We start from the raw sequence: 16,647 nt of genomic DNA, 5'->3' as shown, positions 1-16,647 counted from the left end.
TGGTTATGACCCAAAAAGTGCATAAAACCATGAATATACACATGTAATAATTACTAGACATTTATAATGTGACAAAAGATTTCTATTTCACACACAGACACACACACACACACACACACACACATATATATACAGTATATACGGTCCATTTTTAAAATATCTTGTTTACATTTGTGCGAGAGTTTTTGTATTTTGTTGGGTCACTTGATGTAAAATCTGGATCCTGAAGCAAAACTGGTTTATGATTCCAACACAAAACTGGAGTCTGGATGAACAATGTGATGTAATATAAAAGCCAGACCACAGCAGGTAAGTGAATGTGACTGGAAGGCAGCATGAAGCATTTCTAGGGAACAAGTGTACGCCGGTTTTATGGTGCATGAGGCACGACACACACCCATACTTTCACTTCCGAGATTTGCCCAGATTATAATTTTTGCAATCTTGTGGTGGACATCTGGCATGACGCAGCAACACATGATGCAACTTGAGAGAGAATTGCAGGACGGGTTGCATGTGAGATAGCAAATAATTCACTCATGAATATAAAAAAGTCATTTATTACTCACCCACCCTTGTGTCATTCCAACAGTGCTCAAAAAGTAGCTTAATGTCGCTAAATGACGTAATGCTGCAACTGTCTTTACATCTGTTTTCTCTCAATCCCTGTATTTTAATACAATATATAGCCGAATTTTCAATAAAAGCTGTTCACATTTACATATTTTCTGTCAGAAATCAGAAAGAGTATTATTTAGTGACCGACTAGCAGTCCAAAAATCACTAAATTTGCTAGTTGAAAAGAAGTCACTAATCTAGTGACAAAGAAAACACTGCATTCCAAAGCAAAATATAGATTTTTGGCTGAAGAATGTGATGGGGTGAGGTGGCACCTCAGCATTGGTTAGAACATGAACCTCAGCCCCCCCGCCGCTGACAGAGACAGCTGTGTTCAGATGTGTTACACATCACTTTTTGTGATGATGTGAAGGAACAGCACAGGTGCAGAAGCACAGAGACTCACAGAAAACGCAGGGAGATTATGACTCGAGAGGAAAGTTAATGGTGTTTCCTGTTTTGGTCAGTGAAACAAGCCTATTTAGTCATTTCATTTCCTTCTGCTGTTTATGAAGGAGACAGAGTTCTGCCTACTTAGCAGTTGTTTGTGCCTTTGGGTAAACAGTGTGTTCTTATAAATGTTGGTTTTCAGTGTCACGTGATCCTTCAGAAATCATTCTAATATGCTGATTTGCTGCTCAAGAAACATTTCTGATTATTAACAGTGTTAAAGCAACAACATGGAACTTTTCCTCAGCGGTCGCCCTACAGGTTGGAAGCGGAATTGTCCATTACCGCTGTCGTAAAATGATTTACGGTTACTGTATATGAAGCATGTAGGCTTTTTTTTCATATGGGCAATGATAATATTATTAATCTTCCTCCTTTTATAATTTATACATATTTAGTAGACTAAACATTTTAACTCAAACATTTGCGATTTGCATGTCGATTACAATGCTCAAATCTGAACGAGAATAATAGCATCCTAACCATCTAAAACTAACGCATGTTAGTGTTTACTAGCTACCAGATTGATAATTCGCTCATCTAATAGCTGATTCATGAAGATAAATAAATGGAGGACCAGATAGTTTCCGTAACGTAGCCAGGCAGACAACAGATTAGAAAAACTAAAGATAGTATGCAAGCAATTTACAGTTACTTACTAGTTCAACAGCATGACGGCCAAGTCAGCATCGGTCTGGTAACACTCCTCCTCCATTAGCTCACGCCAGCGAAGAAACGCTCGACCCATATTGATCCTCGTCCTGCCTTTCAGTTTATCACTCTCCCTTTTCCTCTTCCGACTCTACTCCGACAAAACCTTGGACTTCTTACGTTTCGCTGCTGCTTCAGCCATGACGAAAACAGACGCACGAAAACAAACGCGCTGGTTGGCCACATTTGAGGAAGTGGTGGGCGAAGTGACGTATGCCGTAAAGCAGTCGAATTTTGTAGTTCTTTTTGAGCGCTGGTTACTACCCGCACCGCGAAGTTACATAGTGCCAGTAAAAGCGATACAGACCCCGTCGGGCTCTGGCAGACGTCTCATTCAACCTATTGTAAGTCGATGTACTATCACAAGGGTCTTGGAAATATATTATGAAGGTTGAAAAGTTCCATGTTGTTGCTTTAAAAAAACAGTTGGGCTGCTTAATATTTTTGTGCAAACCGTGACTTTTTTTCAGGATTCTTTGATGAGCATTAAAAAAAAAAATCTTTAATGTCTTGTTTAATTTAATGCTTCATCCTTGCCGAATTAAAGTATTCATAATTTATATATATTAAAAAAAACATGTTAATGCATATTCCAAGAATAAATATTTCTATAGAAAACTGGTTTCCTGTGGAAAAACTCGGTCACAACATTAGGGGTTGCGGGTGATTCTTTTTTAGCAAGTCTGTATTTTTATCGTCTGCCAGACACTGCTAATAATACGATCTCACTGTGATATCAAAACCAACATAGAAACATCCATTATACCCCCAATGAAGTTGTAATTATCTCAGTATGCAGCTATTGAGTTTCCTGTGTGGAAGTAGAAACTTAATGCTTTCATAAAAAGTTTAAACCCTGTTAGCAGCAGAGATGTGTGACAGCTTTGCTACTTCTTGTTTGGTGATCATTATCTCGTTTAGCATTTGGCTATGTTTATTGTGGTTCGCCACAGAGTTAGATAGCGCTAGCATGTTTGTTTATGTGTGCTCGCTTAATTGGAATAAGAATTTTGGCTGTGTGTACTGTGCTGATGTTAAAGAACATTGTCACTGACTATGATCATTGACAGCTTGACAAAAGAGGCTTTTTGTCACCTCGGAAACTGCTTTGTTGACACGACGAAAACCCAGGGTGTTCAAAGAGGCCTTTCACAAGCCAACGCTTTACATTGACCCATCCCTCTTGTTTTGTGACAAGATGACCTTCAAAATGTGTCCTGATGATCTCTGTTGTTGTATAAATTAGAGGAACCTACCATAACCTGTCACGCGTTTCTGTTCAGTGTTTACTTTTGTTTGGTTCTTCATAGTTTAATAGTGTTATATGCATTTGTAAGTAAAAAGAGTGTCTCTGTGGGTCAGTAGTACATTGAAGGAATACTTTCCATCAGTATCATTCAGTTTTGGCTGATCATGGATGATCTGAGGCTTTTCTGCCCAGTCTGGCCCAGCTTACTGATAACAGGGTGTGTGTGTGTGTGTGTGTGTGTGTGTGTGTGTGTGTGTTTACAGACCTCCAGCACAAAAGCCTTCTCTGTCTGGACTTTACGTCTCACTTAGCATGTGAGCGGCAGCTTATCGCTTAATCAATACATTGTGTTATGTGCATTTACACATAGATGATGCTTAGTCATGGCCTAATGGTTAGAGAGTCAGACTGGTAAACCTGAAGGTTGCGGGTTCGATTCTCAATACCGGGAGGAAATGACAGGACCTTGACCTTGAACAAGGCACCTAACCCCCAATCGCTCCCTGAGCGCCACTGCAAAAATGGCTGTCCACGGTTTGCTGTGTGTGTGTTCACTACTCACTACTCCTAATGTGTGTGCTCTTAACTTGGTTGGGTGAAATGCAGTATGGGTTACCATACTTGGCCTTCACATGTCACTCATTATCTAATGCACAGAGAATATACAGTGTATCAGCTACCACCTATTAGATGTATGTCAGCTTTAAATCAGACACAGAGATAAAGTAGTGCGGTAAGGTTACATTTATTTGATTAAATTATAACATTTATTTGAATGAATCAGCCTATCGCAAGAGATTCATTCAAATACATATTATAGAGAGAGAGAGTGTGTGTGTGAATTATGAATTACCTGCATCTTTGCAGTGTCTCTCTTCTAGAAATGAAGCTGTGAGTTTAATTACTTAAAAAAACTGTGGTTACAACATCCTTGCTGAGTAATATAATCTAGCGATTCAGTAGCGAAGTTAATCAATTAATATTTATAAAATAATGAAAGCAGCGCAATAATATAGAACGGTGATTAAACTGACCTGTGCATTAAACGGCTTTATTGCACACCCTCCAACCAATCAGAATCTTTAGACAGACCATACTGTGTGTGTGTGTGTGTCTGTGTGTGAAAAATCATTCTAATAAGCTGAGATATGCTAATATGCTCGAGAAACAATCTATATATGTCGAAAACATGTTTTACTGCTTCATATTTTTGTAGAATTCTTTGATGACTAGTTGAGTTCAAAAGAGAGTTCAAATTTACAAATTTACATTATAAAAAGTCTTTGCTGTCGCTTTTGATCAATTTAATGTCCTTGCTGAATAAAAGTATTATTTTCTTTCAAAAAACATACTCCAAAACTATTGACAGTAGTTGTGTCACAGTTTCCGCAAAGATATTAAGCAGCAAAAATGGTTTTCCTCATTTATAATAATCAGAAATGTTTCTTGAGAAGCAAATCAGCATATTAGAATGATTTGAAGGATCATGTGACACTGAAGGCTGGAGGAATGATGCTGAAAATTCATTTCTGTGTTGAATGAACACATGGTGTTAATGGCACAATGTCTCTTCATGCTTCAGGGTTCAAGCGCTCTGATCAGCACTATACAGCGTTTCATGTGCAACTATGCAGTTCGTTATTTGACGCGTTTGCTTTGACATGTTAAATTACAGTTGTCAGCGGTATTTCTGCCCGAGCGTGTTGGTTTCTCAAGCATTTTTCATTTATGTGGAGCTGCATTTCCCAGAGTTCATGACAACAGCAGATTGATCATCAGTTTTGTTGTTGAGCAAAGATGCCGGTCCATGTCATGGAATCTTCTGGAACGATCCAGAGCCGTCTGAATCTCTCTCAGTGGAGACAGACTGTCCATTTACTCTCCTCTGATCTGTGTGGACCAGGCACTTAAATAATAACAGTCTCCAAGCCAATGGAGGACTGAGAGACGTATACAGAGTGTTAAAGAGAGAGAGTATATGAAAGTGGACCAGACAGTTTATGAGAAAGCGAGGTTGGTGATAGTGGGAGAGTATTTATCGAGGTTCACTGTTGTAAGAACAGTTGTGTGTTCTGCTCGGTTAAGATGTGTTCTGACTGGAGACTCTCACAAGCATTTCTTCATCGATGAGCATCGTCTTGTGAACATTTATAAAAATGTTGTTTATTTAATTGACTTTGTTCCAAGTGTGCATATCCATACATCATAGTAGAATTCTGTCAGTTTTTCTTTTTTCCCCACTGATTTATTATTATTTATTCATTTTTTGCCAACAAATGTTGTGTGCACCACATCTGAAATTCTGTTTAATAATATTATGTGGTGGAAATCACATTTGAAACATTTTGGACTGACTCATTCATTTGTCTTCAATTCCAGCATTCCTAAACACAAACACACACACACACACACACACACACACACACACACACACACGCTTTTTTTGCATAATGTGACAAAATTACAGCTTGATTTGAAATGACAAAAAAATCACAGGTGATATTTTCTTTTTTACCTCATTACAATACCTTTTAAAAGTCTGGGGCCTGTAAAATTTTTTAATGGGTTCTTGTCTCTTCTGCTCACCAAGGCTGCATTTATTTGATAAAAAATACAGTCAAAACATTAATATTGTGAAATATTATTCCAATTTGAAATAACAGTTTTCTTTTCGAATATATTTTGAAATGTAATTTATTCCTGTGATTCCAGTCTTCAGTGTGACATGATCCTTCAGAAATCATTCTATGATGATTTGCTGCTCAAGAAAAAAATTGTATTATCAATGTTGAAATCAGTTGTGCTGCTTCCTATTTTGGTGGAAACCGTGATGCATTTTTTTCATGATTGTTTGATAAGAAAGTTTGAAAGAACAACATTTAATCTTTGTCTTCATCTCCAGCTCTTCTCCTTGGTAACCAAATACACTTATAGTCCTAAATTATATTAGTGGGAAAATTGCTGGTCGTGATGAAAATAACGTCAAAACTCAGTGACAGTCATAATTTGTGTATAATCAAATTTTCAAATTATGAGATTGAAAGTCGGTGTGGGATGAGGGTGAGACAATAAAGTCACACACAGTTTTTTCCAATTGCTAAACAACAGTGAGCACAACTGGAGCTAAATGTGCAAAACTCTAACTACAGTCTGCACTACCAACAGTCACCTGAGCTAAACAGTTCACATCACCTGCAAAACTCATTCCAAGCAACACAACTCTTAACACACGGCTCAAAACAGGCTCAGTGCAGCCAAACACTATCCACAACCCTCACTGAGATAACACACACTGTCACTCAGAACACACTGAGAGTAAAAACACTAGCATCAAACACCAATACAGAAAATACAAACTTTTCATCTTTACAGTTTGAACAATTTCAGTGACATCATACAAAGTAATATTTTCTTCAAAGAAAAGAGTGACAACATGATTTATTTACATTTTTAGAACATAACAATACTTTAAGGTAAATGAAAATTAGCAGTTTGCTTCAATAGTCTGTAGTAATTTACAGTTTTACAGTAATGAGAAAAAAAAGATAGAAACAAAGTGCATACTGTAATTCGAACAAATAATTGAGGGGCTAATCCTGCCTCGCCCTAGCATCAGGCCACAGGTTTTCATCAACATCAGTTCCCATCAAAACCCGTCTATCTATCTATCTATCTATATATGTGTGTGTGTGTGTGTGTGTGTGTGTGTGTGTGTGTTCACTAACAAGTCTAAAACAAGACACCTGCTTAGCCTTTCAGCTGAAATTGCAATCAGCAGTGTTTGAAAGGCACAAGGCTGAAATCTATTCTGTTTTGAATGTGTGGTTCACAGTTTTGACAGCAGTGTGTTAGCATTTGAACAAAGTGCTGTAAATCCACAGTGTTGTGCAGGTTGTGGTTAAAGTCATGGGATAAGTGTGTAGAGTTTTGAAAACTGTGTTCAAGCAATGAAAAACGAACTAGAGTTTGGTCCACATGAACTGCTGCTGTGCAGACTGTAGTTAGAGTTTTGCACATGTGACTCCAGTTGTGCCCACTGTCGTTTAGCAATCGAAAAAAACTGTAAAAGGTATTTTTAAAAGTAATTCAAATAAACGACAGATTAATGTGATATAACAAAAACTGTTGCAGTCTGTTAACTTTAATAAATAGACACAAAGTGTGAGAACTGTGTTAGTGTTTCTTTAACACATTGTAGTTCCTCTTTAGTAGAAAGCAGAACTTTTTAAAGAAAAAAACATGCACAAATAACTATTCTGCTAAACTACTTTTACACACCTACTTTTGTATTTTTTGACTCATTCTGGGATTAAACAGCCAAAAGTTAAACATTTTATATAAAATTGCATGGCCACGCATCTGACATGTGCTTCCTGAATGAAATGCAGAATTTTTTTAAACCAGCTAACTTTCTAACTAGTTTGTTCTCTCTCTTTGTGTGTGTGTGTTGTCTCTGCAGAAATGTGGTACTGGGTGTTCCTGTGGTGTCTATTCTCCTCTCTGTTGGTTCACAGTGCCGTGGGTCTGCTGATGTGTGTGACGCTGCAGCGTCATAAGAGAGGACGGCTCATCACACTGGTGCTCATCAGCGTGGGCTTCCTGGCCTCGCTCACCGGAGGGGTCATCACCAGTCAGTACTCGCACACTTCTGCTTTTCTTATCGGACAATATCAGCACATTAAGTCAAGTGTGCATGTTCTCGAACACAACATGAACTCAAAATTAATAAACGTGCATGGTCTTTTTGTGCATGATTCATTAACGCACAATTTTGCTGTTGTAATCAAGTCACTGTGAGACTGGGAAATGTTTCTGATCCAACAAAATTTTTACATTTTCTCCTTCATAGTTCACCACCATGATGCTAGTGTGTTCTGGGAGGTTGCTGGGGTGTTGCTGTGCAGTTGCTGAGGTGTTCTGTGTGGTTTTTAGAGAGTATCTGTGACTGATAAAATGATTAGAATGGAAAATGTTTTAGGGACATTGTCTAGTTGGGCAGGGTGTCAATGAACTATAGCTGTTAGCTGTTCTCCAGTCTAGCACAAATGTAGTTTGATTCAAAAATAACCCTATGCCGAAGTGCCCGTTCCCAGAGGTCTGCTTTAATATTAATATGGATCTGGCTGAGAGAGAGAGAGAAAGTTAGAGACAGAAACATTTAGTCAGTTAATGCGTGTGTGTGTGTGTGTGTGTGTGTGTAATTTATGACATTTTTTTAATAGAGCTACTCACACCACGATACACATTAATATTCATATAGATACTGTATACATTAAAGGATTAATTCACCCAAAAAATAAATAAATTGTCATTAATTACTAGCCCTCATGTCGTTCCAAACCCACAAGATGTTTGTTCATTTTCCAAACACAAATGAAGATCTTTTAATGAAATCTGTGAGTTTTCTGTCCCCCATTGACAGCACTTTGACGCTTCAAAAAGTTCATAAAGAGGTCGTAAAACTAATCAATATGAATCGCTTTATATGATGAAAAGATTGAATTTAGGCTTTTATTCACCTATAAACATTGATTAGCGAACATAAACATAAGCTCAAAGGAACCTGCTTGACACCCAAGAACAAACTCTTGCTGAAACTCAAGCGTGCTGCGTAACACGAGAATGAACCTCATTGGTTCTTGCTGAAGCTCAAACGTGCTGCGTAACACGAGAATTAACCTCATTGGTTCTTGCTGAAGCTCAAACGTGCTGCGTAACACGAGAATTAACCTCATTGGTTCTTGCTGAAGCTCAAACGTGCTGCGTAACTCGAGAATGAACCTCATTGGTTCTTGCTGAAGCTCAAACGTGCTGTGTAACGAGAATGAACCTCATTGGTTCTTGCTGAAGCTCAAACGTGCTGTGTAACGAGAATGAACCTCATTGGTTCTTGCTGAAGCTCAAACGTGCTGCGTAACACAAGAATGAACCTCATTGGTTCTTGCTGAAGCTCAAACGTGCTGCGTAACACTAGAATGAACCTCATTGGTTCTTGCTGAAGCTCAAACGTGCTGCGTAACACAAGAATGAACCTCATTGGTTCTTGCTGAAGCTCAAACGTGCTGCGTAACACGAGAATGAACCTCATTGGTTCTTGCTGAAGCTCAAACGTGCTGCGTAACACAAGAATGAACCTCATTGGTTCTTGCTGAAGCTCAAACGTGCTGCGTAACACAAGAATGAACCTCATTGGTTCTTGCTGAAGCTCAAACGTGCTGCGTAACACTAGAATGAACCTCATTGGTTCTTGCTGAAGCTCAAACGTGCTGAGTAACACGAGAATGAACCTCATTGGTTCTTGCTGAAGCTCAAACGTGCTGTGTAACGAGAATGAACCTCATTGGTTCTTGCTGAAGCTCAAACGTGCTGCGTAACACGAGAATGAACCTCATTGGTTCTTGCTGAAGCTCAAACGTGCTGCGTAACACGAGAATGAACCTCATTGGTTCTTGCAGAAGCTCAAACGTGCTGCGTAACACGAGAATGAACCTCATTGGTTCTTCCTGAAGCTCAAACGTGCTGCGTAACACAAGAATGAACCTCATTGGTTCTTGCTGAAGCTCAAACGTGCTGCGTAACACTAGAATGAACCTCATTGGTTCTTGCTGAAGCTCAAACGTGCTGCGTAACACGAGAATGAACCTCATTGGTTCTTGCTGAAGCTCAAACGTGCTGCGTAAAACGAGAATGAACCTCATTGGTTCTTGCTGAAGCTCAAACGTGCTGCGTAACACGAGAATGAACCTCACTGGTTCTTGCTGAAGCTCAAACGTGCTGCGTAACACGAGAATGAACCTCATTGGTTCTTGCTGAAGCTCAAACGTGCTGCGTAACTCGAGAATGAACCTCATTGGTTCTTGCTGAAGCTCAAACGTGCTGTGTAACGAGAATGAACCTCATTGGTTCTTGCTGAAGCTCAAACGTGCTGCGTAACACGAGAATGAACCTCATTGGTTCTTGCTGAAGCTCAAACGTGCTGCGTAACACGAGAATGAACCTCATTGGTTCTTGCTGAAGCTCAAACGTGCTGCGTAACACGAGAATGAACCTCATTGGTTCTTGCTGAAGCTCAAACGTGCTGCGTAACACGAGAATGAACCTCATTGGTTCTTGCTGAAGCTCAAACGTGCTGCGTAACACGAGAATGAACCTCATTGGTTCTTGCAGAAGCTCAAACGTGCTGTGTAACACGAGAATGAACCTCATTGGTTCTTGCTGAAGCTCAAACGTGCTGTGTAACGAGAATGAACCTCATTGGTTCTTGCTGAAGCTCAAACGTGCTGCGTAACACGAGAATGAACCTCATTGGTTCTTGCTGAAGCTCAAACGTGCTGCGTAACACGAGAATGAACCTCATTGGTTCTTGCTGAAGCTCAAACGTGCTGCGTAACACGAGAATGAACCTCATTGGTTCTTGCTGAAGCTCAAACGTGCTGCGTAACACGAGAATGAACCTCATTGGTTCTTGCTGAAGCTCAAACGTGCTGCGTAACACTAGAATGAACCTCATTGGTTCTTGCTGAAGCTCAAACGTGCTGCGTAACACGAGAATGAACCTCATTGGTTCTTGCTGAAGCTCAAACGTGCTGCGTAAAACGAGAATGAACCTCATTGGTTCTTGCTGAAGCTCAAACGTGCTGCGTAACACGAGAATGAACCTCATTGGTTCTTGCTGAAGCTCAAACGTGCTGCGTAACACGAGAATGAACCTCATTGGTTCTTGCGGAAGCTCAAACGTGCTGCGTAACACGAGAATGAACCTCATTGGTTCTTGCGGAAGCTCAAACGTGCTGCGTAACAGAATGAACCTCATTGGTTCTCGCATGTCAAGTGAACATGCTTGAGCTTCTGTTTATCATAATGTATGTGTTAGTTGATTAACAGAGAACATAAATTGCCGAGTCAGGCTAAAGTGACATCCAGTCTGGTGATTTTTGGTGGAAATCTTTTATTCATTAACACACGATGACCCACATTTATATATCAACTCATGTTTCCAGTTTTCAGCAAAATGGTGGGCATGTTGTGACACGTTTCATATCCGAGGATGGTATTCAATCATAAGAGACAGCATTTACATATAGAAGAACAACAGAAGCAAAAACAGCCTGTTTAATTTTAAGGGTCAGAGAGAAGGTAAAAAATTGTCATAGTCAAGCTAGATAATGACTGTTTTTGGTGCAAGAACCCTTGACTAACATTTTAAGTAGGATTTATATGTACAAACGTGTATGCTGCCCCTAATAGATGTATTATTTCGGCTTCAAATGTATCAACTTTGCAAACATCCACAGTCACGGTCATAAAAAAAAATATCTCTAGTTCAATTTCAGAGTGCGATTTCCCAGAGGAAGATTTTATCATTCAGATGTTGCTCTTTCGTGGCTCTGTAGACTTGGAGATCTCTTGGAGGTTATGTGTAATTTAATTATCAACTTTGTCTCGGATGTTTCTTCTGAATAGATAATTCTCTAAACACCTACAGTATAATTGAAAAATAATTTCACACCAAGTTTAATTTTAAGTTTAAACTGTATAAATTGCTAATTATATATGGTTTGCATAGCAACCATTAGGGATGGGAATTGATAAGAATTTAACGATTCCGATTCCATTATCGATATTGCTTATCGATCCGATTCCTTATCAATTCTCTTATCGATTCTTATTGGGTGAGGAACTAAAAACAAATTTGTTTGTATTAACTCGCTTTAATATCTGATCAAATTGATAATTTTCACATTAATTGGTCCGGACAAAAAAATAAATAAAACTGCCATTTATGTGCCATAAAAACTAAAAACACAGACTGAAAACAGTAAAGGAAAAGCTTGTGCCTTTTGGAATATTAACAGTGCTCATTTGGATTAGGCTATTGAGTTACTTAAACAATCTTTGTCAAATAATACACGGGTTTTCTTCACATTTTGAACGTTTTTGTTTCCATTTGTTTAATTTCAAGTTATGATGTGACTTATCCATTGTTGTTTTTACAGCTACAAAGCTGGGAGCAGTAAATGATATTCAGTCACATTATACACGCTTTTAACATTAAATAAAGCACATAAATAGTACCTGGTATTATCATTGACACTTTCGCGACGTCGCAGTAAAATAGGATCCGTTTCAAATAGAATCGTCGCGTATCGCGGCTGGTTAAACTTTGATTATGAAAAATGATACTTTTTATCGCGTGTCGCGCCGTCGCGTCGCATGTAGTTAGGACGCGGTCAGAGCGCTTCTGCTTCGATGCCATGTTTACTCATAGTGTTTGCTACATTCCGAACCAAAACAACGCAGCACGTGTGTGACGTCGTGTCACATTTCGACGAGCGGAACCGATAAGCGGAATCGTTAAGCAGGCACGCTAACGGTTCCAAGGAATCGATTCACTGGGCACCGGTTCTGAAGAAGAACCGGTTCTCGGTTCCCATCCCTAGCAACCATCCAGAAAACCCTAGCAACTGCGTCACAACACCCTGGCAACTAGAGATGTACCCGAAGCCTGAATCAGGATTCGGAAAGGCACGGAAAATGAAAAATGCATTCTATGGAGCCCCTAAAGGGACATTGTTAAGCTTACTGCTGTAGTTGTTTACATTAGTACATCAGCTTTCATTTATCATGTGAAGATAGTAAGGAGAGATGATTGACAGGGCGATGTTGGAGGATTTGGTGTGCAACATTCCTGAGCGTCATTGTCACGTATCTCCTCATAATTGTTTTTCCATCACCATGTTCCTTTTAGAATCCGTTGTTTCCTTTCCAAACATCCCAGCAAACACAGAACGTTCCCCTTATGTTAGTATTTGGTTCCCGTTTGGTTATTTTTTTGAGAACCAAATAATAACGTTCTTTTCAGGTTTTATGTTTTGCAACCATAAAATAATGTTCCCAGAACGTTGCAGGGAAATAACCTAAAAATAACTTACACAGAACATTTCCTAATGGTTATTTTTAGGTTATTATTTTGCAACTGGGGTAATGATATTGGAGTAAAAAGGTTAGAGGAACGTTAGAACAGCGTTAAAATAACGTTAAAGTAATGTTAGAACAACGTTCTTCAAACCTTCTATTTCCGTTGAGAACTTTTCTGGCTAACCACAAACAAACCTTAAAACAGAACGTTCTGGGAACCAAAAATTAACCAATAAGAGCTTGGATAATATTTGGCTTTGGCCACATCCCTACTAGCATGCACCCTTAACACTCAGCAACCGTCTAGTAGCCACCCAGAACACCTCACAAACTGCATAGAAACCACCTAGCAACCACAAGCTTTCAGAATAGAATTTCTCAAGCCGACACCAAAGTTTGTCTTCATGTATTATAATTGTCTTCTGTCCTGTGTCAGGTGCGGCAGTGGCGGCTGTGTACCGTGTGGCAGGGAAGGACATGGCTCCTCTTGAAGCTCTGGTGTTCGGGGTGGGCCAGACCGCTTTCACCGTCATCATTTCATTCTCACGGATCTTGGCCACTCTTTGAACGGACGGAAAGCATCATTGATTGACACACCCAACAGCCAATCAGCCGGCAGAAGAGCCGGGCTCGAGGTGAGTGTGGTTAAACCACAGAGGTTTGGCCTGTGGTGCAAAGAAATGAGCTTTAGGAGTCACTAATGGCCAATGGACCTCTATATGAAACCTTCTGAGAATTTAACGTTTCAAGAAGCAAAAACAGCATTGTAGGCCAATGACTGAAACTCACTCAACGTGCCAACTGCCTCGCTGGAGGATTGAGATGAATCTTGGGATGTCTATTCATCTTTGCGGAACATTTTTGCACATGGATTGCTTCAGCTTTATGTAAACTGAGTGGTGTTGGGTCATAAAGCCAGGATGGATGCATCAAAAGCATCCTCTAATAATTTGTCTGTCTCTGTATCCTCAATCAGCGTGGGAAAACACCACTAAACATTTTGTAATCCTGCTCAGCTGAACGGCCTGAAACATCCCTGTTTGTCTGATTATGGATCTTCACTCTGGTCCCACAGTATTTTCACATCCAGTTTTCTTCTCCATAAGAAATGGCTTCCACATAGCGCTTTCTACATTTTGAAAACTGTCTAAAAAGTGTAAGATCTGAAGGTTATGCAATATGGACCTTAATTTAAGGAGGTTAAGGAGTAATCTGGTCTCTTGTAACCTATTTAAATGTATCCATAATGGAAAAATGCCTTATTTATAATATGGGAACACAGTGGAACATCAGTGTGAATTTTTAACTAATGTATTTAATCAAATGCTAGTTTAAAAGCAAAGACGACAAGTATTGAAAAAGTCACTATGGTCTACAACTTTTTGTTCTGTTATGATCTAATCCATCACCTGCGATTATATCATGGATTCCCATTCCCTGCCAAATCTGAGCTTGTCCTTGTACAAATGTTATTTCATAGTAATCCCATTTCATCCAGCATTACTGTGGCAATACTCTCCCTACTCGAATATGGGGACTTAAACCTCAGGCCTTAAAAGACAAGACAGACACCTTCGTCCTGGACTCGTTCTACAAAGTTTGAGAGGTTGGCGTACGACTATGTGAGTAAATCAAGAAGTGATTTTCTCCTTTGCATTGGCATTACAGGTTTATTTTGAATATTGTTATTTTTAGGATACTTGGACAAATGTATTGTACTTGAAATCTGTCGTGTGGAAGGGCACACCGATGCCATATGAAAGCGGTCGCTTGTGGGTCTTTGCCAACGTACGTGTGAAATTGCACTGTTAATAATTTGCCTTCCATAAGTTTCCACCAAAACAGTATAAACTAGAGTTGTGTAAGGAACAGGAGCGAACATGTTAAATGGAGAGCGTTTCGCGTGCCGGTGTGGAATGTGACGAGAGCGGTGTGTTTTACGATACCTCACTGCTGCCACTGGCTTTATTATTGATAAAACATTGTATTTGTTTCCCTACGCGTTTCATTTTCATGAACACCATTCATTTTTGATGTTTTGATGCTATAATAACCATATAGTTGAAGACTATTCGATTTGTTTTGAATGTAAATGTTTGCATTTTAATTTTTTTGATATTTATTTACTAGCACTTTCTATGAAGCTTTATATGCAATGTATCATAAAGGCATTTATGAAGCCTTATAGTATACAGAGTAATCAGTTACCAAGGCAAGAATCACTATTATTTATTGCTCTTAATATTCATGGTTAGGGATTCGAACAAACTTGTATTAAAGGAGAACTCCGGTCAATTTTAACATTGAGCTCATTATTTTGTAAATTTGGAGTGCTGTTAGTCGATTGTCGAGTTCACGCGCGTGATAACCTATGCGCGTGAACTCGACAATCGACTACTGTGGACTTCGACCGAAAACAGGAAGTAAATACAGGTATGTGCGCTGGCCGAATTAACATTTACATTTATGCATTTGGCAGACGCTTTTATCCAAAGCAACTAACATTGCATTCAAGGTACACATTTTACATTTTGTCAGTTCTTGATTTCCCTGGGAATCGAACCCATGATCTTGGCGTTGCTAGCGCCAACGCTCTACTGTTTGAGATACAGGAAAGCCCGACATCACTTTTATTCATATATATCTGAAGGAATCACTCACATTAGCTGTGCACTTGTAATGACACATCAAGGATGTTAAGAGGCTAAAAGCAGGTTTAAAACTTGCCCCATTGAAGTCAACAGGGTGCAAATTTTAAAAAGAGGATAACACAGATTTTTGTCATTGTTCTCTGTACTGACAGCACTCCAAATTTACAAAAAATGAGAACGTTTTTTACCTGGTGTACAGATAATCGAGTTAAAAAAATCCATAGTGCTGAATTATTATAAAGCTTCATAATAAAGTGAGTTTATTTTAGTTTTATTTTAAAGCCGCCTAACAACCACCCACAACAAACAGTATAAAGAGTATAATGCATTAGAAACTGAATTTAATGTATTATATGAAATGTTATGCTGCTGTTAAAACTGTTAGGAAAGTATTATAATACATTATAATAGTTTTATATATATATGTAATGCATCTTAAAGGTATTTTAATGCATTATAATGCATTATAAAGTTTTTCATAATACCTTACAAATGCAACTATTATAGTGTATTATAATAAATATATATGTATGTATAATTTTTCAAACAAGAACAAACTCAACTGCATTCACTTTTAAAATGATTGAATTATTTTGAAGTATTATTTACGTTTCATTTCATGTAGAATCTCTCCAACGACTGATACCAAACTCCACCTGTTTATTTCTGTATTTAAGCATTACTAAACGAACAGTTCATTCCATGTGTGGCAGAGTGATGTCTAAAACAATGTATTGTATGAAACAAGTGACGCGGAAGTCACTGAAACACACAGGTTCATGGGAAATGATTCCTTTTGCTCTTTTCTTCTGTTGTCATTGACAATGTTTATTTAAGCCAAAGTATTCCTTATCTCTTCAGCTTTAGGACTTTTTAAATTGAATATGATTCTTTTTTTAAACAACCGTTTATTACTTTTTATATTGTGTGTTTTTGCTTGTCAGATTTCTCAGCACTGATTCATGAAGCTGTTTTAAGTTTGAACTACTCCTGAAAAAGCTTGTTGTTACTGTGAAAGGCTTTCAGATGATAATGGTATTGATGAGGGCG

The 16,647-nt window shown here is 38.7% G+C and overlaps 1 protein-coding gene across 1 annotated transcript in view; it reads left to right on the top strand.

The window, feature by feature from the left end:
* The window catches only part of tmem170b (transmembrane protein 170B), a 16,816-nt gene extending 1,548 nt beyond the window's left edge, over positions 1 to 15,268 (top strand). The window contains exons 2-3 of the mRNA XM_081376025.1: positions 7,488 to 7,658; positions 13,383 to 15,268. Coding sequence (XP_081232151.1) covers positions 7,488 to 7,658; positions 13,383 to 13,513 — 302 coding nt within the window. The 3' untranslated portion in view covers positions 13,514 to 15,268. The remainder of the gene's footprint in view (positions 1 to 7,487; positions 7,659 to 13,382) is intronic.
* The last annotated feature ends 1,379 nt before the right edge of the window (positions 15,269 to 16,647 follow it).

This window comes from Scardinius erythrophthalmus (genome assembly GCF_964197995.2).
Source record: "Scardinius erythrophthalmus genome assembly, chromosome: 10".
Taxonomy (NCBI): Eukaryota; Metazoa; Chordata; class Actinopteri; order Cypriniformes; family Leuciscidae; genus Scardinius; species Scardinius erythrophthalmus.
This window is presented reverse-complemented; position numbering and strand designations above follow the sequence as displayed.